Genomic DNA, 22,956 nt, shown 5'->3' on the forward strand with positions numbered 1-22,956 from the left:
TCTTCAGCCACCAAAGGCCGGCCAAAAGTCACACCTTTTTGACCGATTACAAACAACTCCCAAGGATGTCCCTGAAGGTATCAGGACACCAAAACGGCAACACTCCTCGAGGTTCGACATATCCGATCAGCGCCAAAGAGAACTTGAGAAGCTTCCTGGCTTCCACGAGGTCCCCCCGAACCGGCGCCAGGATTTGTTCATGCAAAAGATTGACCAGTGTAATATCATTTTCGACTTTAACGATCCGACTGGCGATATGAAATCCAAGGAGATCAAGCGACTTGCCCTGCATGAATTATTAGACTATGTGGCAAACAACAGATCCGTCATTACTGACCCCATGTATCCCCGTGTGGTGGACATGTTCGCCAAAAACCTTTTCCGCCCTATTCCCCCTCCCGTAAACCCTCAAGGAGACGCGTTCGACCCAGAAGAGGATGAACCCGTTCTTGAAGTCGCATGGCCGCATATTCAGGTTGTTTATGAATTTTTTCTTCGGTTTATCGAGAGCCAAGATTTCAATACCAATATAGCAAAAGCGTACATCGATCATCAGTTTGTTTTACAAGTATGTTGAGTTGTGGCGGTGGTCTCGCCGCCCTTTCTAGATTTTACAAGTACTGACCTATATGGAAGCTACTGGAACTCTTCGATTCCGAAGACCCTCGCGAACGAGACTTCCTCAAAACAACCCTTCATCGCATCTACGGCAAATTCCTCAATCTACGTTCTTACATTCGACGGTCGATCAACAACGTTTTCTTCCAGTTCATGTACGAGACCGAACGCTTTAATGGAGTAGCAGAGCTGCTCGAGATTCTTGGATCTATTATTAATGGCTTCGCCCTCCCGCTTAAGGAGGAGCACAAGCTCTTCTTGACGCGTGTTTTGATTCCCCTCCATAAAGTAAAGAGTCTGAGCATGTATCACCCCCAACTGGCCTATTGCATTGTTCAATTCCTTGAAAAGGACTCTGCGCTCACTGAAGAGGTATGTTTTTTTTTTTTAAATTTCTTGTCCGTCCCTTTATTCCTGTTTCTTGTTTTTAGCAAAGTTGACTCGTTCGTTTTTTCTAGGTTGTCCTTGGGCTTCTCCGCTACTGGCCAAAAGTAAATAGCACGAAAGAGGTCATGTTTTTGAATGAAGTCGAAGATATATTTGAAGTCATGGACCCCGCAGAATTTGCCAAGGTCCAAGAGCCGCTGTTCAATCAACTGGCGAAATCGGTCGCTAGTCCCCATTTTCAGGTTTGTCCCCATCTCAAAATAAATTTGACTGAGTCATTTTTTTGTTATTAAACATATCTCCCTCTAGGTTGCTGAACGGGCCCTATATTTTTGGAACAATGAGTACTTCTGCAATCTAGTCACGGATAACGTAGAGACTATCCTCCCTATTATGTTTGCTCCACTCTACGAGAATTCAAAAGGCCATTGGAACAGGTGAGAGATCTCTAAACCCGAAGTTGAAAATGCGATAACCACCTTTACTTTTCTCACACCCTCCCGACAGGACCATCCACAGCATGGTATACAATGCGATGAAACTCTTCATGGAGATCAATCCACAACTATTCGACGATTGCTCCCACGACTACACAGAATTACAATCAACAGCAGAAGCGCGTGAGAAGGATAGACAGAGCAAATGGGACAGACTGCAAAAACTAGCCCAATCTCGAAAGAGCTTGACAGGTACAGGCACAGCAACGGAGCCATCTTCACTATCACTCAATGCTACTAATGCTGCGCCCTCTACATCATCTCCACCACCATCATCTGACGGACGACCAAGCCCATCTCTTACTACGGACGATATGGACAAGGCAACCCATGATAGCCAACAACGGCTTAACGCGCTGAAACTGCAGGATGAATCGAATGTGAGCAAGGAGCGGCGGTTGCGGGAGCGGGATGGGCAAAACCTGAATTCGGTTAGTGCTTCATAAGATTTACAAGGGAAATAAGTGAGTTAAAGGGAGCAAGAACAGTGAATAGAGAAAGAAGATGAAGGGGGAGAAAGAAAGAAAAAGATCCCTTGTATCTGCAGCGAGCCATTTCATGCATATCACGCACCTTTTCCACTTGTTATTTGTCAATTTTCCTTTCTCCATTTCCGCCATTTCAACTCTTTTGTCAACTCTTCCAAATTCTTCCCTTCTCATGCCAAAATGGCTGTATCCAAAAATGATCATATATATATTCTCATTTATCTTCTCTCTGCCTTTGTCTTTGTCCTTGACTTGCACCGTAGCCAAAGCGGTTTTTTTTGTGCTATTTTGAGTGCCCGTGGAGGTGCATGTGAATAACATTTTTCTAACATTTACACCGCGGGTTTATTACCTCCGCTTATTTGATTCCAGCAGAGGCGCCGTCACGGATCATTCGATGACACTCGCTCACGCAGGGCAGGATCGGGATATGGGATTGGTGGTGAACATACCTCGAATGCTACTGCTGCAACAACTAGTGGTAGTAGCAGTGGTAGGAAGCGTGGGGAGCGGCGGGGTTCTCTTGGGAGTAATAATGCTACTAATGATAATCATAATAGCAGCGGCAGTGGTGGGGGAGGAGGAGGAGGGTTCGCATCATCGACATCAGCGCGTATGCCTACGTTGGCCCGGAGCAATTCGATGAAGTAAAAGAGGAGTGGACGGACGGACGGATTGATTATTGACTGATTTATTGTGATTGTTGATGGATTGTCGATCCCAGATCTGCTGGTTGGGTTCTGCTGGTTGGGTTCTTTTTGTCTTCTCTTACTTCCAGGGATGATATACTCCGTTTCTTCACGTTGCTGCCTTCGCTGACTGTCCCCTTTTGGTTGTTCACCTTTTATTATATATTTCTTCCCCCTCTTTTGTTATTCTGCTTCTTCTTCTTCTCCTTCTTCTTTACCCGTTTGCCTTTTTCTTCCTCTCTGTTCCGGGTGGCACAACCTGAACCGCTCCTCTTTTTTCACAAACTTCGCACAGCTCTGTCCAAAATTTGATGAATGGAAGGCATAGCGATTAGCGTGTTGCGATGATGCGTTTTCTTATTTCATTTCTCGTATTTTACATATCTTCTAAATTCTCAAAAAATCTTGATCTTACTACACCTACAAACACATTTCAAAATGTCGTTTGTTTCCATTTTTGTTTCATTACATTTCCTCCCTTTCCACCCGTCCTCTGCCCGTCCTCTTCCTACACCTAGCAATTCATTCACGTGGATTGATTTTTTTCGATCGGTCATTGCCCGAGTGCTCGGGTACATAACACGAGTTTTATATTGCCTCAACTCGTTATTCGGTTTCATGCTTCTCTTCCATTGCCCGTTTTGTTACTTTATGTGTAGCGGAACGCCTTTTTTCATAAAGTTTTCTCCTTTATGCCTATTCCCGCCCCCCCCCTCCTCTTTTTTTTTTTTTTTTTTTTCATATATATATTGCTCTTTTTGCGATTTGGCATTCGTTTTAGAACTGTGTTATGCTATTGTCCGGTTTGTTAAGGGGAAATAAAAGAACTACTATAACTGGTTTTGGCGGATGCCGGCGTTTCCTCATTTTTCTTATTCTCTTTTGTCCCATGATGTATGATGCCGATGGGACTAAAATTGGTGTCCCTTTATTCAACCTTTATCGATATGGTTTTGTGCTCATGTTTCCTGTGACTATCCCATGTTTGACCGCCTTATTCCTTTTGTTCTCGCTTCCATTTTTTGCCCTTCCTCCTCTTTCAAATAGCTCTGAAATCTATGCCCAAAAGGATTTTGTAAATGGCATGAATTTACAATAATGAATGTGAAGATCCTCTGGCTAGCCGTAACTGTCTGAACCAAGGGCCTCGCGCGGGTATTGACTTTAGGTGACTAGACAAGCATCTGACTAAGCAGGGCTTGGCTAGCAAGTAGCCACGGGAATACATTTATCCAGCCGCGCTAAACGCTATGACTAGTCCTATATTGGCCTAGTGAATTGTACGGGGTCTACGCCCTTTCCCCAGCTCTAATTCAATCTATCGCTCCTCTGTCCATTTGCGCCCGCAATCTCCGCTCTTCACCCTCCGACCTCTGCCTCCGCTACCACGGCCTCCCACCATTACGACTCATGATTCTTCCCTGAATTCTCCAATTAATATACTAATTCTCCAACCCATTGGCCAAAATATGTTCTTGTGAAATTGCGCCAATTTTTTCTGCGCGCGTTCGTACCTTTTCCACTCGCGTGTGGTGAGCCCCCGAAAAGCTGCCGGAACAAGCCCAGAGGAACACACCAAGTTACCACGCCCGTTACCCCTCCGAATGAATCTTGGTAGAGCGCTGGGGTGAAAATATCTCGCACTAGGCCCCGCTGGAGGGGCCTAGCGTTTCTGATCCTTCTCGCTTGCTTCAATTTCAGGTGTAAATCCTCTGTGCAGAGAGAAGCAAGACCGAACGGTTACATACTACAATGGCCAACTCTCCCAGTATGGCTACGGCTATGGAGCGGAATATTGATGTCTATGCGACTCGGTTGGCGGATGTGACTATTGGTAAGGGGGAATTTCTTTTCTTTCGATCTTATCTTTTGCCCTGTTTTTTTCTTTTTCTTTTTTTTTTGGGAGGGATTATATGCCGCTCCTGCTGGCTGCATCATCCGCATGCCTGCACTGCTAGGGATGCTTATCTTACGTCGCGTCAACCGCTAACTGCTTCTTCCTTTTTTTGGCTGCTTCTGTAGAAACTAAGACGAGGACGAATATCGCGATCGAGCTGCGCGACTCACTAGAGCAGCTATGTTCTGGTCCCAGTTACACCATCTTTCTGGCGAAGCTTTGGCCGGTGTTCAAGAAGATACTCAAGGGCGAGCCGGTCTTTGTTAGTTTATCTTATGAACAGGTATGGGTTCTAATTCTCCATATCCCTCCCATACCACTTCCGCTGTTTTTTTTTTCTCTTGTCTCCGTCTGCTAAGATTCAAATTCCTTTCGCTTGACTGTTTTAGAAACTGCGCAACTGCGTCCTCGAAATCCTCCATCGACTCCCATTAGACCTACCTGATGTCGAACCATATGCCGGTGATATGGTCGATCTCCTACTAGAGCTCGTTCGAATTGAGAATGAGGACAATGCGGTCCTTTGTATGAAAACAATCATGGATCTGGAACGACGGCAGGCCAAAGCTACACAGACGAGAGTCAAACCCTTCCTGGAACTTATCCAGGAGATGTTTGAGACAATGGAACAGGTCGTTCGGGATACCTTCGATAGCCCAGCGTCAGGAGCGCAAGGCATGCCATCAACTCCTGGCGGGTCATCGCAGAATTTTCAATCCCCACGGCCCAGCTCCCCAGCCACCTCAGTCTCTGATCTCGTCCCCGATCAACAATCGAACCAGCAGTTGTTGAGAGGCATGCAGTCGTTTAAAGTCCTGGCAGAGTGTCCGATCATTGTCGTGTCGATATTTCAAGCACATCGTAGTGTCGTTTCCACCAGCGTCAAGGTCTTCGTGCCACTAATCAAAGGCATTCTACTCCTACAGGCGAAACCGCAAGAAAAGGCACATGCGGAGGCTGCGGCTCAGGGGATGATTTTCACTGGCGTGTGCAAGGAGATCAAGAACAGAGCGGCCTTTGGCGAGTTTATCACTGCGCAAGTGAAGACGATGAGCTTTCTCGCTTATCTGCTTCGGATGTATGCGAACCAGCTGCAGGATTTCCTTCCGTCCCTTCCAGGTGTCGTTGTGCGACTTTTGCAGGATTGCCCGCGTGAGAAATCAAGTTCTCGAAAGGAATTACTAGTCGCCATACGTCATATCATCAATTTCAATTACCGCAAGATCTTCCTAGATAAGATTGATGAGCTCCTCCAAGTTTTATGGACCCCATCTCGTCGTAACTGTTTATGAGGCGATGCGGCCACTGGCGTACAGCATGCTTGCTGACCTCATACATCATGTCCGCGAGTCTCTCAATCGCGATCAGATTCGTCGGACAGTGGAGGTTTATACGAAGAATCTTCACGACGAATTCCCCGGCACCAGTTTCCAGACCATGAGCGCCAAGTTGCTGTTGAATATGGCTGAGCGAATAGCGAAACTTCAAGATAAGCAGGATGCGAGATATTTCTTGGTGATGATTTTAGATGCTATTGGAGATAAATTTGCGGCCATGAATCACCAGTTTGATAACGCGGTCAAGCTGTCACGGGCATCGAAGCTACAGGCAGAGAACACGAAGGAATCTTACCTCGCGGAAAACGATAACCCACCGGACTGGGATGAAATCGATATCTTTTCCGCGGCCCCCGTAAAGACTTCAAATCCGCGAGAGCGCAATGCCGATCCCGTTGCAGATAATAAATTCCTTTTTAACAATCTCGTGAAGGGGCTGAAGAGTTTATTTTATACGCTGAAAGCAACTAATCCGGATAACATGAACATCGACGAAACCATTGTTCCCCCCAATTGGCCCGAGGTGTCTTTTGGTTACAAGGCGGAGGAGGTGCATGTGATCAAGAAGCTCTTCCACGAGGGGGCTAAAGTTTTCAAGTATTACGGAATTGATCAGCCCGAACCTGAGGTGCAATACACTTCTCCCCTGGAATTCCTTGCTAGCCAGTATATGCAGCAGATGGGTAAAGAGGAGAAGGAGCTTCTAGAAACCTTTGGCACCATTTTCCATTGCATCGACACCGCCACGTTCCATGAGGTTTTCGATACTGAGATTCCATACCTTCATGAGCTTATGTTTCAGCATTCTTCGTTGTTGCATCTGCCACAGTTCTTCCTCGCAAGTGAAGCGACATCTCCAGCCTTCGCGGGGATGGTACTGCAATACCTCATGGATCGAATTCATGAAGTGGGTACTTCGGATGTGTCCAAATCAAGGATTCTGCTGCGGATGTTTAAGCTGTCATTCATGGCAGTCACACTTTTCTCCTCACAGAACGAGCAGGTTTTGCACCCCCACCTCACCAAAATCGTCACCAAGTGTATAGAGCTCTCCGTTACCGCTGAGGAACCGATGAATTATTTCCTCCTCCTCCGTTCGCTGTTCCGAAGTATAGGTGGAGGCAGATTTGAACTCCTTTACAAGGAAATCCTACCACTTCTTGAGATGCTTCTTGAGACCTTTAATAACCTTCTCCTGAGCGCCCGGAAACCACAAGAACGGGATCTTTACGTCGAACTCACTTTAACAGTCCCAGCCCGTCTTAGCCATCTACTTCCCCATCTTAGTCACCTAATGCGTCCCATTGTCGTTGCACTTCGGGCTAGCTCCGAACTCGTTGGTCAAGGTCTCCGCACTCTCGAGCTTTGTGTTGACAACTTGACTGCAGCGTATCTAGACCCCATAATGGCGCCGATCGTAGATGAACTGATGACGGCTCTTTGGGACCATCTTCGTCCAAACCCTTATAGCCATTTCCACGCACATACTACCATGCGAATCCTGGGGAAACTTGGTGGCCGCAATCGGAAATTCCTCAACCATCCGCCAGAATTGTCGTTTCAGCAGTTTGCTGATGATATTCCTAGTATAGATATTAAACTCATCGGAGGTTCAAGCAAGGAGCGTGCTTTTCCGTTGGATATTGGGATCGATTTGGCACTTGGGAAGTTGCTTGAAGTACCCAGGACGCCGGCGGCGAAAGCCTCTGATGCTTATTACAAGCAACAAGCGTACCATATGCTGAGTTCCCAGCTGAAGCTCTACATTGGTTTTGATCACCCGCCTGAGGACCTAGCTGCCCTAGTGAGACTTCAGGCGAACGATTTAGCCGAAGGTAGACTAACTGCAGGTCCCGATATTCTGGAAAAATCCGAACGAAGTGGCTCGATTCCGAAGAAGACGGTTCAGGAAGAGACCCTGAAGAAGTTGCTGAAGGCCTGCATTGTTGCTACAACCATTCCGGACTTAAAGCAGACTGCGACTTCATTCGTCGTGGACGTTTGCCGCCATTTCACCATCATCGAAGTAGGACGATCGCTCGCGCAAGCGAGACACGCTCGGAAGCCCTTCAATGTTAACTCTGGAGAAGGTCCCATGTACCTTGACACTCGAGTGCTTGCGGATGCCCTTGTGGAGTGCTTTTCGTCAGAGCACCCTAGTGTCCGCGACGCGGCTAAAAGCGCTATGCTTGCTACACGCGACGCGGCCGCTATTCTCTTCGGTTCTCCGGACAAAATTGCCAAACTGTCCTTTTTCTCGCATCTCGCGCGGGTATTCTGCCACAACTGTCATGAGGAAGAGTGGTTTACAAAAGCAGGCGGAAGTCTGGGAATCCAAGTCTTTGTTACGGAGCTTGATTTGGGCACGCCATGGTTGGTTGATCGGCAGGCGGAGTTCGTCAGGGCCCTGATGTATGTTATCAAAGACACGCCGACGGATTTACCTGCCAGCACGAGGATACAGGCGCAGGATACGCTCGACAAAATTCTTCGCAGATGTCAAACTGGCGTGTCCAAAGAGGATTTGAAGAATGAGAAGAGCAGGCTTTCCAGCCTTTGCGGCTTTTTTAGCTATGAACTCTCACACATGAGCAAACACGTTCGCGAGACTTCTCAACAGGCTTTTGAGACTATTGCCCAAGCTATTGGTGCGGAGAAGCATGAGCTTCTCGCTCCTGTAAAGGATCGACTTCTACAACCGATCTTTAATAAGCCCCTTCGTGCTCTGCCGTTCCCTACAGAGATTGGGTTCATCGATGCCATCACTTTTTGTCTAGGCCTTCATCATGGAATTGTGACATTCAACGATCAACTGAATAGACTGCTGATGGAATCGTTGGCACTGGTTGATGTCGACGATGAATCTCTCGCACCAAAGCCAAATGAATTCAAAACCGCAGAACAAATTGTAAACCTCCGAGTCTCCTGTCTTCGTTTGTTGTCTATGGCAATGGGTTTCCCAGAGTTTGCGAGCGGCCCGCAGAATACGGGCCGTGCGCGTGTCATCGCTGTCTTCTTCAAATCGCTTTATTCTCGCTCGCCGGAGATTATCGAGGCGGCTAACTCTGGTCTGCGTGATGTGTTGACACAGACAAATAAACTGCCGAAGGATTTGCTACAGAACGGCCTTCGTCCCATCCTCATGAACCTGCAGGATCCAAAACGGTTGAGTGTTGCTGGCCTTGATGGCCTAGCTAGGCTGCTCACTCTGCTCACCAACTATTTCAAGGTAGAGATTGGCTCTCGATTGCTGGACCATTTAAAGGTTATTGCCGATGATAGCATTCTCCAACGGGTATCATTTACGCTCATTGAGCAGAGCCCATCCATGAAAATCGTGGCGGCTATCTTCAACATTTTCCATCTCTTACCCCCTGCTGCGACAACCTTTATGGAGCAACTGGTGAACAAGGTACTGGCTTTAGAGGAAAAATTGCGGAGGACCTCGAACAGTCCCTTTAGGAAACCGCTCGTGAAATACCTTAATCGTTACGCGAAGGAAACCTGGGATTTCTTTCGCATCCGCTTGAACGACGAACGATATGGCCGCTTCTTTGGCCAGATACTGATGAACCCGGATAGCGAAGCCATCCGATCGGCTATCGTGGCGGAGAGTGATTCATTAGTTTCCGTTGCATTTGGACAGGAGTCCGTGGACAACAAAAATACCACCGTCATTAATGCCATATATGTCATCTACGCTGTATGCTTCCATGATCCAGCCAAGAGCTGGCTGAAAAACCATCCTGACCTTAAACGACATCTCATGAACGCGGGGCGGGACCTCGAAAGCAAGCTTCGCGCCGACAAGTTGCCGCCTAACGAGCGTCTCCGGGTGGAACAATGTGAAGGTCAACTTATGGACATTTTCTTGTCATACTTGACTCATTCGCTGCAGGACATGGATTTCCTTTTTGAGATCGTCAATAGATTATCTTTACGCGAACTCAAGACAACCCTGGCTTTTCCCAAATTCCTTTACCAACACATCATCACAAATGAATCGATTGATTATCGGCGTTCTCTTGTGATGCGTTGTTTGGACCTGTACGGCCAGCGCAACGTGTCACAAAAGATGAAAACTTATGCATTTCACAACCTCGTCAACCCCATCTTTGCAATGGACGTTAAGAACATCTGGGGTCAGCATTTTTCATCGGGCCCGAGATTAGTAGATAAGGCGATGACCGAAGCCATCCACAATAGACTCTGGAAGCCACAGCTAGGTGACATCAGTGAAGAGTCCAGCCAGCCAGGCGTGGACCATTCGCGCATGGAACTTCTCCAGTTGTCCGCCTTGCTCATCAAATATCACCATACAATCGTGCAGGATACCCGCAAGGATATCATCAAGTTTGCCTGGAGTTATATTCGCCTGGAGGATATTATCAACAAGTACGGCGCCTACGTTTTGATCAGCTACTTCATCTCGCACTACGAGACACCGTCCAAGATCGTGATACAGATATACGTCGCTTTGTTGCGAGCGCATCAAAACGAAGGCAAGGCGTTAGTGACGCAAGCTTTGGAAATTCTAGCCCCTGTGCTTCCAAGGAGAGTAAATTCAGGCGGAGATTCGCGATACCCCTTGTGGGCTAGGTGGCCCCGGCGGATTCTGGCTGAGGAGACAGCGAACCTACAACAAGTCCAGAGCATCTTCCAATTTCTCGTTCGGCAACCAGATCTGTTCTACGAATCTCGAGAAAACTTCGTTCCACTTATTGTCCCGTCTCTTATCAAAATCGCTGGTCCCCCGAACCCGTCCAACGAAAGCAAGAAACTGGCGTTAAACTTGATTGGCTTGATCTGGGCGTGGGAAGAAAGGCGTGTCCGAGAGGTTGCTGTGCTTCGAGCACCTGTCACAGAAGAGACACAGACAATATCATGCACCGCCTTGGCACCGCCTACAGTGAGGGAGCGACCGGAATACATAGTTCCCCTTGATCTTCGCACAGCCCTTGTCAAATACCTTGTTACATTTATTTGTGGCCTTCCGGAACGGTACCGGGTCCCTGCGGCCAGGTTCCGGGAAAAGAGCAACTCACGGCCTGCACTCCCTATTATCCATGGCGAGATGATCAAGAAGGCTATGCAGCTATTGACAGGTCTACTGTCCCCTGATTACTGGGGGGATTTGGATATCGATTTGTATCAAAAAGTGACGGAGCCGATTCTCACTGGGGATAAAGCTGACAAACCTGATGAGAAGCACACGACGAACATGATCAATGCTCTGCAGGTTATTCGGATCCTTCTCGCTTCTAAACCTAATGAATGGGTGGTAAACCGCTCCACACTCTTGCAAAAGTTGTTCGAGAAACCCCTGCGATCAGACAATCCTGAGATCCAGGACTGTTTACACGGAGTCAATGATGAGACAGATGCCGCACCATTGCCACCACCAGTTAAGCATGCTTTGGATGCGATGCCTGCGGATGACCATCCCGAAGATGAGGATGCGATGGATGTTGATACTTCCCCTTCTGAGTTTGTTACGTACCTCTCCGCAATCGCCACAGAAGCGTTATCTGCCAGTAATTACATTGCAGCCATTAACATCCTTTGGACCTTGTCGAAGTGCAAGCCGGCAGAAATCGATCAACATGTTCTTCACATCATGAAGATATTCTCACTAAAACTTGCCAAAGACCACGTTTCCGCGTATGCAAATAGTGGCAATAATAACTCATCTAATACCGCTGGAAATACAGCCAATATGCGGCCTGGTGAACAGCAGCATCCTTCACCTGATGATGCGGAGTTTGAAATCGGTGTTGATTTGATTTCGAAGACTATTGATCTGCTTGCTGCAAGAATGTCCAACCTGGGAGAACAGCGGAGGCCGTTCCTCAGCGTGTTAGCTCAGCTTGTCGAACGCTCTCAGGACATCCGCCTCTGTACTAAGATCCTGCGGATGGCTGAATCTTGGATCTTCAACTCGACAGAGTCATGGCCGACGCTCAAGGAGAAAACTGCAGTTTTGCATAAGATGCTCCTATTCGAATCCAGACCAGACCAGACACCCCTCAAGCAATTTCTGGAGCTAGTCATACGCATCTATGAGGATCCCAAGATCACAAGAACTGAGTTGACCGTTCGACTGGAACACGCTTTCCTCATAGGCACACGAGCACAGGATGTCGAAATGCGCAATCGCTTCATGTCCATTTTCGACCGTAGCTTGACGAGATCGGCAAATACTCGGCTCAGCTATGTTCTCACGTCGCAGAATTGGGATACACTTGCAGACTCCTTCTGGCTCACACAGGCTTCCCAATTGGTTATTGGCTCGATCGACATGAGTACAACTGCTCGACTCCACCCAGAAGACTTTACTGTTTCGCCCACAGCATTCCTATTCGGAAGGTCAGACAAAGATCCCAGAAAGGACAGCTTGATGGTGGACAGCCATCTAGAGTCTCTGTTCTCAGATCATAGGAAATTCTGCCAGGAACTGGGCGATGTCAAAGTTCGTGATATTCTTGAGCCCCTCTCGCAGCTTCAGCATGCAGATACCAAGGTTGCATATCGGATCTGGGTAACCCTTTTTACGATTTGTTGGTCTACGTTGAATCGGGATGAGCGGAGCGACTTGGAAAAGGGGATGGTAACGTTGCTCACACGCGAGTATCATCGCGGCCAAATCGACGACCGGCCAAATGTTATCCAGGCACTTCTCGAAGGAGTGGTTAGGGCCAAGCCACGGTTTAAGATCCCGCCGCATGTAATGAAATATCTCAGTCGCACATACGATGCTTGGTATATTGCTGCGTGTGGGCTTGAGGAGTCGGCTATTAGCCCACTGATTGACACACCCGCCGTTCGTGAAAGTAACCTCGATGCTCTAGTTGAGATATACGCTGGATTGCAAGAAGATGACTTGTTCTACGGCACCTGGCGCAGACGGTGTAAGTTTGTTGAAACCAATGCTGCACTCTCTTATGAACAGCAGGGAATGTGGGATAAATCGCAGCAGCTGTACGAGTCAGCACAAATCAAGGCACGTACTGGGGCTGTTCCATTCTCGCAAGGGGAGTATTTCCTCTGGGAGGACCACTGGATTATTTGCGCGCAGAAGCTGCAGCAGTGGGACATATTGAGCGATTTCGCGAAACATGAGAACTTCAACGATCTTCTTTTGGAGGCGACTTGGAGAAACCTTGACAACTGGCAGGGTGAAGCGAATCGTGATCAGTTGGATTCCTTGATTAAATCTGTTTCTGACGCCCCAACTCCTCGACGGACGTTCTTCCAGGCGTTCATGTCCCTTCTCAAGTTTCATGGAAAGCAAGAAAACCCTCAAGATTTCAATAACATATGCGATGAATCTATCCAATTATCGATCCGAAAATGGCACCAGCTTCCTAAACGGATTACAAATGCACATATTCCGATCCTTCAAAATTTCCAGCAGCTAGTCGAGCTGCATGATGCCAGTGTTATCTGTACGAGCTTGACGCAGACAAATGAAAGGAATCTAGATACCAAGTCCGCGGAGCTGAAGTTGTTGCTTGCCACATGGCGCGATCGACTGCCAAATGTATGGGACGATATTAATGCTTGGCAAGACTTAGTTACATGGCGACAGCATATTTTCCAGTTAATCAATGGGACCTATCTCAGCCTTCTCCCACAATCAAATACTGTGACGAGCAATTCCTACGCTTATCGAGGTTATCACGAGACAGCCTGGATTATAAACCGCTTTGCTCATGTTGCACGGAAACACCAAATGCCTGAAGTGTGTATCAACCAGCTTAGTCGCATCTACACACTACCCAATATTGAGATCCAGGAGGCATTCCTCAAATTAAGAGAGCAAGCGAAGTGCCATTACCAGAACCCGAAGGAACTGAACAGCGGACTCGATGTGATTAATAATACGAACCTGAACTACTTCAACGCCCAACAGAAAGCCGAGTTTTATACCTTGAAGGGCATGTTCCTCGCCAAACTCAACCATACCAATGAGGCCAACGAAGCGTTCGGGGTTGCTCTATACTACGATCTGCGACTTGCCAAAGCTTGGGCTGAATGGGGTCAATACAGCGATCAACGATTCAAAGAGTCTCCTAAGGAACTGGAACTCGCAAGCAATGCCGTCAGCTGCTATCTCGAGGCAGCCGGCTTATACAAGAGTTCCAAGTCAAGGAAGCTTTTGAGTCGCATCCTTTGGCTGCTCAGTCTAGACAACGAAGAAGGGAAAATCGCCTCCGCCTTTGAAAATTTCAAGGGTGATACACCTGTATGGTACTGGATTACCTTCATCCCGCAACTGCTGACAAGTTTATCCCACCGTGAAGCAAGATTGTCCAAGGCAGTTCTCAGCAAGATCGCCAAGTTATACCCTCAATCTCTATTTTTCTTGTTAAGGACATGTCGTGAGGATTTAGTTTCTATTCGCAAGTCGCATGAGCAGAAACAGGAGAGGCTCAACCGTGCGAAACAGCAGCAAGCATCCCCTAGCGTAAACATCAAGGATAGCTCACCAGAGTCGAAGCCTGGAACGGCGGGGTCCGATGGTACTACATCTAATGGCGCAGCGGATGCACAGGCTTCTCCTCGACAGCCTAATCTTGGCCAAACTGGCCAACCCCGACCAATCGGACAGCCGGGGCAAGCCGGACAACCAGGGCTAATTGGACAACCAGGTGCACCGAACTCCTTGCAGCAAAAACCCGACCCAGATACTGCACAAAAAGAGCCACTTAAGAAACCATGGGAATACGCAGAAGATGTCATGGCTACCCTTAAGACCGCGTTCCCTCTCCTAGCACTTTCGATGGAGACAATGGTCGACCAAATCCACAAGAACTTCAAATGCCCGCCAGATGAAGATGCATACAGACTCATCGTCGCATTACTCAATGATGGTCTAGCTTATGTTGGCCGGATGCCTGCTTCGTATGCACAAGACTTCAAGCTTCCACCGGCGACGGAAGGCAACATTACCCGCTTTGCGGAGACCATCCTTCCCGCTCATATCCGCAAGTCCTTCGAAGCTGATTTCGTTGTCAAGAAACCGACGATGCATGAGTACATCCACAAACTACGACGGTGGCGGGATAAATTTGAAGAAAAGCTTGATCGACGGCCACACACCCAATCCCTCGAAGCATTCTCTCCTCACCTCAGTGAGTTCAAATTCCTCAAGTTTGATGAAATTGAAGTGCCTGGGCAATACTTGGAACACAAGGATAAAAACCAAGACTTTGTCCGCATCGATCGCTTCCTGCCGAATGTTGAACTTGTACGTGGAATTGGTGTCTGCCATCGACGTTTGAAAATGCGTGGTCACGACGGCAGCTTACATTGCTTTGCTGTTCAACATCCTGCTGCCCGCCATTGTCGACGAGAAGAGAGGATTTTGCAGCTCTTCCGGATCTTCAACGGCATTCTCTCTAAACGGAAGGAGAGCCGACGCCGCAATATTTACTTTCATCTCCCTCTCATGGTTCCTCTCGCTCCTCATATACGTCTCGTTAAGGATGATCCGTCTTATATTTCACTGCAGGGAATCTATGAGGACCACTGTCGACGGACTGGCATTGGCAAAGATGAGCCTGTGCTATTTACCATGGAGAAGATGCGGTCTCTGGCAGAGATGAAACAAAATGTGAGTGATTCTGGGTCTCACCCGTTTACTGAATTCTTTATTAACCATAATGAACAGCGCACACCTGAACAATCCTTAGTTTTGCGGTCGGAAATCTTCTCTGCCATCCAACAGAAATGGGTCCCCAACACGATCCTGCTCGATTTCTTCCAGAAAACATATCCCAATTTTGCTGATTTCTGGCTCTTCCGTCGCCAATTCTCCTATCAATATGCCGCAGTGGCATTTATGACTTACACCATGCACATGACTAATCGCTACCCTAACAAGATCTCCATCTCCCGCGCCACAGGGGACGTCTGGGGATCCGAATTGATCCCCAACATTCACACTGCCAAGCCCCTATTCTTCAATCCCGAACACGTACCTTTCCGCTTTACACCAAACATCCAAACATTGATGGGCCCCTTGGCCACCGAGGGTATCTTTGCCTGCGCAGTCATGGCGATCGCCCGCTGCCTTACTGAGCCACGGCATGAGCTGGAGCAGCAACTTAGCATCTTTGTCCGCGACGAAATGATCTTCTGGTCAACCGCGCAGCGCAGTTCGACAATTGAGACCCAGCTGCGGGAAATGGTACAGAGCAACAGTGAATTTATTGTCAACAGAGCTGTTAGCCTTGCGAGCCCACCTGAAGGAAACTTGCCTGCCAATCAATCTGTCATTGATCTTATTTCGAGAGCAGTTAATCCACAGAATCTTGCGCAAAGTGACGCGTTATGGATGCCTTACTTGTGATGTTACCATTCGCTGGTTCTCTCTCCGTCTACTAAATTTCCCTTTTTATGTGTATATGTTTTCACAGTTTTGTCCTTGTAAAGTTTCCTCTCAATATTTTAGCTGTCTTTTAGCTGCTTTAGTTTTATTCTCGCTTTCTGTTGTTGTTTTGTTACATGTTAATTTTCCTCCTCTCTTCTACTGGAAATGCAATGTAGAGCACTCTAGATGATCTGGAGGCGGAAGCAAGCACAATTTCTGCCATTACTTTGTCTGGCGTTCTTTGGGGTCTGGATGATTTTATTCTCTGGAGGCTTGAAAATAATCGTTTATTATTTTATTACTTGTTTATATTTCGCATGTTCAAATGGAATTTCCATATAAATTCCTCGATGAATGTTATACATGTATCATAACCCAACCGGCCGGAAAATATTAAAGAAAATTTCATATAACTCTCCCGATATATGATATGGCCCGTGCATCCCATGAAAATGATCCAACCACAATGATAACGCCCAGATAATGCTTGGAACCAGATGTTAATACTACGGATCAGAAATGAACATCAAACCAACGGGGCCTTCTTCTTAATCCCAAGACCTGCATTAAACGGCTTCTTCTGTTTTCGGACTCTCGTAAAGGACGGGGGTGGCATATCGGACTTCTCGTTGGCCAACGTCCTCCCATTCGACGAATCTGCTTCATCATCCACTAATCGCTTAACCCTCTCACCACCATCCGTCATAAATGCCCTCCTCGCAGCCTCTTCATCCTCCCTTTCGGCCCTAAGTTTTGCCTCCTCCGCCTCTCTCTGTGCCTTCAGTAGCACCGCCTCCTCGCCGGCCTCTCTCTCTCCCCGCTCAATTCTTGCATTCCTTGTCCGAATCTCATCTAACGCATCCGCTACAGCCATCTCGCGCTTCGAATCCTGCATCTTCTCCTCCAGTTCCATCATTTTATCTCTTTCTTCCCTCTCCTCCCTTTCTCCCTCCTCCCTCTCCAGCCTATCCAGCGTTTCATCCATTGTTTCATTAACCTCATTTTCCTTAGCTTCCCTCCAAGGTTCAAAATTGCGCTTAGCACCACGTTCGCACGTATAGTCCATGTTTTTGGGGTCAGTTTTGAAGGTGATTTCACTGCTGCAGCGAGTGCAGCGAATATAGAAGCGATAGATGGGGATATTCAGGTATTTCTCCTCTGTAGTTTCTTTGCGCGCATTGAATTTGCGGCCCTTGTAGATGTATTCGCCGCAATTTGTACATTTCAGGCTGAAAGGCGCCATTAAGCGGACTGTCAAGAGCTTGGGGCCGGTTGCCCGTAGGTGTTTGGGTGTTCGTGTTATGACCGACGGGTCGAAATCCGGGGGGTAGTATTTCGTGAGCACCTTGCGTTCAGACATGGTGGTCTAAGTAAATGGGTGTTTCCCTTGAAAAAGATATGGGTACCGAGTAATGTATGGTTGTATATCCTGTGATATCACTATGCTTGAATGGGGAGGCGAATCACTGAAGTGGAGTGGATTTTGCAGTCCAGAGAAGTTGCACAGAAAGGAGAGCAGTGGTGGTCTACGCCACCTGGAGTTCTGTTAGGCATTACTACGGCTACCCCAGGCACGTGCCACCTAACATATTGTGTTGCTCTCGCTTAGATAGTTAACAATCACACAACCAACATTATCCTCCTACAGGTTATGAAGCCCTTGCACTTCTACGAAGCGATAACTTGCAATAATAACTTCTTCTTCTGTTAAAGAACCTCTTATTCTATTCATTTTGATACCCTGATATCTGATAACCTCAATAACTTGATAATCAAATGCCTGTCAGTACGCGAGCAACCAACCGCGAAGAAACACCAGAGAACCAGATAACCCCTGGAACCTTTCCAACACCGGTAACCACAAGAAGACCACGATATCAAGCCCCAGAACGCGAAGAGATGGCAGATCAAGATGAAGCTGCAGTGCTGAGGCATCGTATTGCCCAGTTAGATGATGAACTACGCCAAATGAGAGCTGCTAGCACCCCTGCTACTGCTGCTGCCCAAGATGGCAATGAACTAAGCCCTGACCTTGCTGCTCACCTGCGTGATCAAGGTGACACCCCTGCCTTGAGCAGAGTCCTTCAAGAATTCCGTGAACGAGTCAAATACCTTCAAAAACCAGGTCTTCTAAAATCAGCATCTGATTACCCGATTTGGAAGGAAGAGATCCTGCTTGCCATCAAGCAATCCCATACAGAGGATATCCTCACCACCAAACCCCTGGAAAATGCCAGCAAGGATATGAAACGATACTGGGAGGAACGAAACTCCTGGCTATACAATTTAATATGGTCTTCAGTTTCTGTTGAAGCCAAATCTCTTTTTACTATACCTCAAGATTCCCTAGATTCTTCTGCCCTATGGAAGGTCATAGAGGCATCTTTTTCAGAAAGGGTGGAGATCCGCAGAGTCCGCCTATCCAAGGAATTCAATGATATCACAGCTGCCACTTATGGGGGATCTAGTCGCTCCTTCATAGAACGCCTCCTAGCAATCCGTGTTGAATATATCCGCCTAGGATATGATGTCCCCAACTTCATACTATTCGATAAACTCCTCAACGGCCTCACCAAGGGGTGGTCATCATTTGTCAAGGATCGTATGGACCATGCAGCGAAGGATGATAATAATGTCAGACCATTTGAAGACAACTTCCTTGGCCTTTGCAATGATATACTACTCCGCCTGCCATTAGATGACAAGAATGTCAATGCTGCTACAGGTTATATGAAGGACAAGAACATCAAGGATAAGAGCACCAAGGAGTGCAACTACTGTGATCGAAAGGGTCATGATGAGACTCACTGTTGGGACAAGTATCCGGAAAAGAAACCAAAGAACCTACAACAAAAAGCCTCCACTGTGGAGCCAGTGAATGTTATAGAAGAACAGGTCTTCTAATACCTCTAGTTGAGGTAGTCACCGTTGATATTCTCTAGTTGAGGATCGCTCCTAGTTGGAGCAGTATGTCGTCTACAACCTCTAGTTGAGGAAGCCGTTGATATTCTCTAGTTGAGGATCGCTCCTAGTTGGAGCAGTATGTCGTCTACAACCTCTAGTTGAGGAAGCCGTTGATATTCTCTAGTTGAGGATGGAGCTCCTAGTTGGGGCAAAGCATGTTTTTGATGATAGTTGATGGTAATGGTAATACAGCAGATTGATGGATTTTGCTTGTGTTTCTCTGTTTTTTGTGGTTATTGTCATACGGGCACCTATTCCTAATAGGGAAATCAGGGTCCGAGGCGGAGTTAATTATTATTGTGTTTTTGAAGGATTTGAGCGAAGGGGGGGCCCTGCTGCCCTTTGTGGCCACGCCGTAGCAAGGGGGGGTGTTAGGCATTACTACGGCTACCCCAGGCACGTGCCACCTAACATATTGTGTTGCTCTCGCTTAGATAGTTAACAATCACACAACCAACATTATCCTCCTACAAGTTCCAAAATCACGTGGGTCACAGCTCATTTCACAAAATACGGTTCTCCCGGAAAACGCCTGGAATGCTGTACAAATAAAAATGAACATATTTCTTGAATTCATTATTTTAGTACGATATTCAGTAATCGAGAGAAATCTCATTTTAATCGTATGTAAACAGATATGTTCTTGAATGTGCTCTCAATACACAAATACATACATTACCGTACTGATACTGCCATGTGATGTCAACAAACGCACAGACCACATCTCGATTGTTCTTCCTCGCAAAGAACGTGGAATGCGAGTTTTTTGCGACAAGCTCAACATCTTAATACAAAAAGGTCTCCACACCGTAGCCATTTGGGGGATACACCCACGTGAATTGCGCTATTTTATCTGGATGGAGTCACGGTCTTTGAGCGCTGCGTTTTGAGGCGTCCCGCGCTTGACCCTTCATGGAGTCTTATCTCCGCAGCTGGCGGCAGGATGCCTTGAACAAAGGCCAGCATGACGCAGCTATTTATATAGGCGACAAAGTGCTTGCCCTTACAAGTGAGACTTCTAAAGTCCCTAGGTCGATGACATGTTTTACCTTGTGCACTGACAATATTCCCAGATAGTGACAACGATGCCTTCTGGCTTGCGCAGGTGCATTTCTCAAACGGCAATTATACTCGAGCACTGGCGTTATTATCGAAGAAGGATTTGATCGCCAGAAGTTCCTCATGTAGATATTTGGCAGCTCATTGCTATATCAAGCAAAACAAATTTGACCAAGCCCTCACCATTCTTGGTGACAATAACCCTACCCATCTGATAACCAGCTCCAGCAATACTCGGCGGAAATTACAACATCTGAACGGGAACTCCAATGTTACTTTGCGAAATGGCAAAAGCGCTTCTTCTCGAGCCGATCGTATTGACAGAAGTGAAGAGAGAGAACGGGAGAATACCAAAAATATCAAGTTTGAGGCTGCCATGTGCTATCTACGGGGATTGTGCTTTGCGAGACAAAACGCTTTCGATCGAGCCAGGGACTGCTATAAAGATGCTGTGCGGATTGATGTGCAATGCTTTGAAGCATTCGATCAGCTTATGAAAAACTCCCTTATGTCTCCAGCTGAGGAACTCGAATTCTTAGAATCCATTGATTTCGACTCCATTACTTATTCTACCGACCCGTCAGTAGCACAAGAAGCCGCTGAATTTACGAAACTCCTTTATACCACTCGTCTATCGAAATACTCATCCCCGTCTGCTCTTTCTTACGCTACAGAAACACTATCTACACATTATAATCTTGCCGATAATCCCGACCTTCTACTCTCGCGCGCAGAAACCCTCTATACTCAATGTCGATTCCCTGAGGCATTGTCTCTTACATCCTCTATTCTCTCATCCTCTGAGGATTCTGTCCCTTTGCTCGTCTCTCAAGGGAGCCAGGGCCATAACCTTGGCCATTCCCCTGCCGTTTACCCCCTCCATCTAGCCTGTTTATATGAAACGGGTGCCACTAACGCTCTATTTCTGCTTGCTCATTCTCTGGCTGACAACGTTCCAGAGGAATCATATACATATCTCGCTATTGGTATATACTATATGTCTGTTTGTAAAATATCTGAAGCTCGGCGCTTTTTCTCCAAGGCCTCCCTTCTGGACCCTCATTCAGCCCCTGCCTGGATCGGGTTTGCCCACACATTCGCGGCAGAGGGGGAACATGACCAAGCAATTGCAGCATACAGCACCGCTGCGAGGTTATTCCAAGGAAGTCATCTTCCACAACTATTTTTAGGAATGCAACACCTTGCTCTCAACAATATGTCTCTAGCTCACGAGTACTTGTCTGCCGCCTATTCAATGTCCTCTGGCTCATTATCTGATACCATTCCATCTTCTAATGAGTCAGTTTCTCAATCACTTCCTCCATCCGGTGGCGATCCATTGGTACTTAATGAATTAGGGGTCGTTTTATACCACGAGAACAACCTTGAGGGGGCCGTCGAATTATTTCGCCAAGCCCTAGCCTTAGCCTCGTCATTAAATTGTGAGCCAGGGGCATGGCTCGCTACGAGAGCTAATCTAGGACATGCTCTACGTCGTTTGGGACATTTTGAAGAAGCACTCGCCGAGTTTGATGAATCCCTTCGAATCGGAGCAGGTGGGTCTGTAACTGGTTATTCAGCAGCAATCGCTGGTGCAGGAGCAGGTGGCCTTGTATCTGCTGGCTCCACAAGTGTCGGTGGCTATGAAGATAGGGGCCTCACTGGGTCTTTACATACGGCGCGCGGCCTGGTATTACTTGAACTAGGACGGACTATGCAAGCCGTCACTGCACTACATGAGGCGGTTCGCGTCTTAGGCGCGAGTGGCAGCGATGCTGCAGCCGGTGCTGGCGTTGCGGGAACTTTACTCTCAAAGGCACTTGAAATATGGGAAATTGAACAAGAGCATCAGGATTACGTGCCACCACCCAACACCCGACAGACTTCAGCTAGCGCTAGCAGTAGGGACAGGAATCAGCCCAAAGGCAAGGAGAAGTCAAGGGACAAAACAATGACCCGAGCTAAATCACGTGGATTGGACAGACGGGTTCCCTCCGAGGAAGAATGGACGAACGACAGGGGTGGCGTTGTGGAGGACCAAAGCCAATGCGTTGAGATGGAATTGGATGGTGAGGCGGATAGTTTGCTGAACCCGGCTTTGAACCATGCTAGAGCCAGGAATAGAGGTAGGGAGTGGGACCGCGAAGACGCTTCAGGGGTAGCAAGGCGTGGGGTCGGCGTGACTGCCACCCAGGTGCCAGATTCTGGTATTGTTGCTGCTGAATCTTCAAGATCGCGTACGACCAGGTTTGCCGGGAGGCGGAGGAGCCCTTCTCGTCGGGGGCCCGGTGGATGATGGATGAAACGATGCCCAATGATGTCCGCGCGTCTTTTCAGCGACGGGACAGGAGATAGTGAACTTCGAAACCTCATTACCTATATATTATAGCCCCCTTTCGGTATGTCCCCTGTGTTGTGTTGAAATCATGGGACCATGCGATGAAGGGGCTAGACATGTTGATAGCTGATACCCATTGTGAGCCTTTCTTATTATTTATTATATGGAGTATGAGTATGATAATGTATTGCTCCGGAGTGGTTAGTGTTTTGCATTATATCCCTCACTTATATATATGCTTCATGCACCAGTAAGCTAATAGTGGGGTGCTACAGATATTGGTGCATATATAAAGAGAGAACTAGGA

General features: G+C 47.4%; 4 protein-coding genes across 4 annotated transcripts in view; 3 read left to right on the forward strand and 1 right to left on the reverse strand.

Moving 5' to 3' along the window:
* HCBG_06399 (phosphatase 2a) overlaps positions 1-1,948 on the forward strand; it is a gene marked incomplete at both ends in the record, with an annotated part of 3,768 nt that extends 1,820 nt beyond the window's left edge. The window contains 5 exons of the mRNA XM_045433448.1: positions 8-568; positions 637-990; positions 1,077-1,247; positions 1,315-1,442; positions 1,513-1,948. Of these exons, the coding sequence (XP_045285761.1) occupies positions 8-568; positions 637-990; positions 1,077-1,247; positions 1,315-1,442; positions 1,513-1,948 (1,650 nt within the window). The remainder of the gene's footprint in view (positions 1-7; positions 569-636; positions 991-1,076; positions 1,248-1,314; positions 1,443-1,512) is intronic.
* Positions 1,949-4,431: 2,483 nt separating this feature from the next.
* HCBG_06400 (histone acetyltransferase TRA1) lies at positions 4,432-16,267 on the forward strand (the record flags this gene model as incomplete). Its single annotated transcript, XM_045433449.1, has 4 exons — positions 4,432-4,513; positions 4,702-4,859; positions 4,966-5,832; positions 5,870-16,267. 4 exons carry the CDS (start codon positions 4,432-4,434, stop codon positions 16,265-16,267), a joined length of 11,505 nt encoding a protein of 3,834 aa, XP_045285762.1.
* Positions 16,268-16,814: 547 nt separating this feature from the next.
* On the reverse strand, positions 16,815-17,665 carry HCBG_06401 (mRNA splicing protein Yju2; the record flags this gene model as incomplete). The annotated part of the gene is made up of 1 exon (XM_045433450.1): positions 16,815-17,665. The coding sequence occupies one exon, from the start codon at positions 17,646-17,648 to the stop codon at positions 16,815-16,817; it is 834 nt and encodes a 277-aa protein (XP_045285763.1).
* Positions 17,666-20,054: 2,389 nt separating this feature from the next.
* On the forward strand, positions 20,055-22,607 carry HCBG_06402 (cell division cycle protein; the record flags this gene model as incomplete). The annotated part of the gene is made up of 2 exons (XM_045433451.1): positions 20,055-20,261; positions 20,326-22,607. 2 exons carry the CDS (start codon positions 20,165-20,167, stop codon positions 22,605-22,607), a joined length of 2,379 nt encoding a protein of 792 aa, XP_045285764.1.
* Between the last annotated feature and the right edge of the window lie 349 nt (positions 22,608-22,956).

This window comes from Histoplasma capsulatum (genome assembly GCF_000150115.1).
Source record: "Histoplasma capsulatum G186AR genomic scaffold supercont2.9, whole genome shotgun sequence".
Taxonomy (NCBI): Eukaryota; Fungi; Ascomycota; class Eurotiomycetes; order Onygenales; family Ajellomycetaceae; genus Histoplasma; species Histoplasma capsulatum.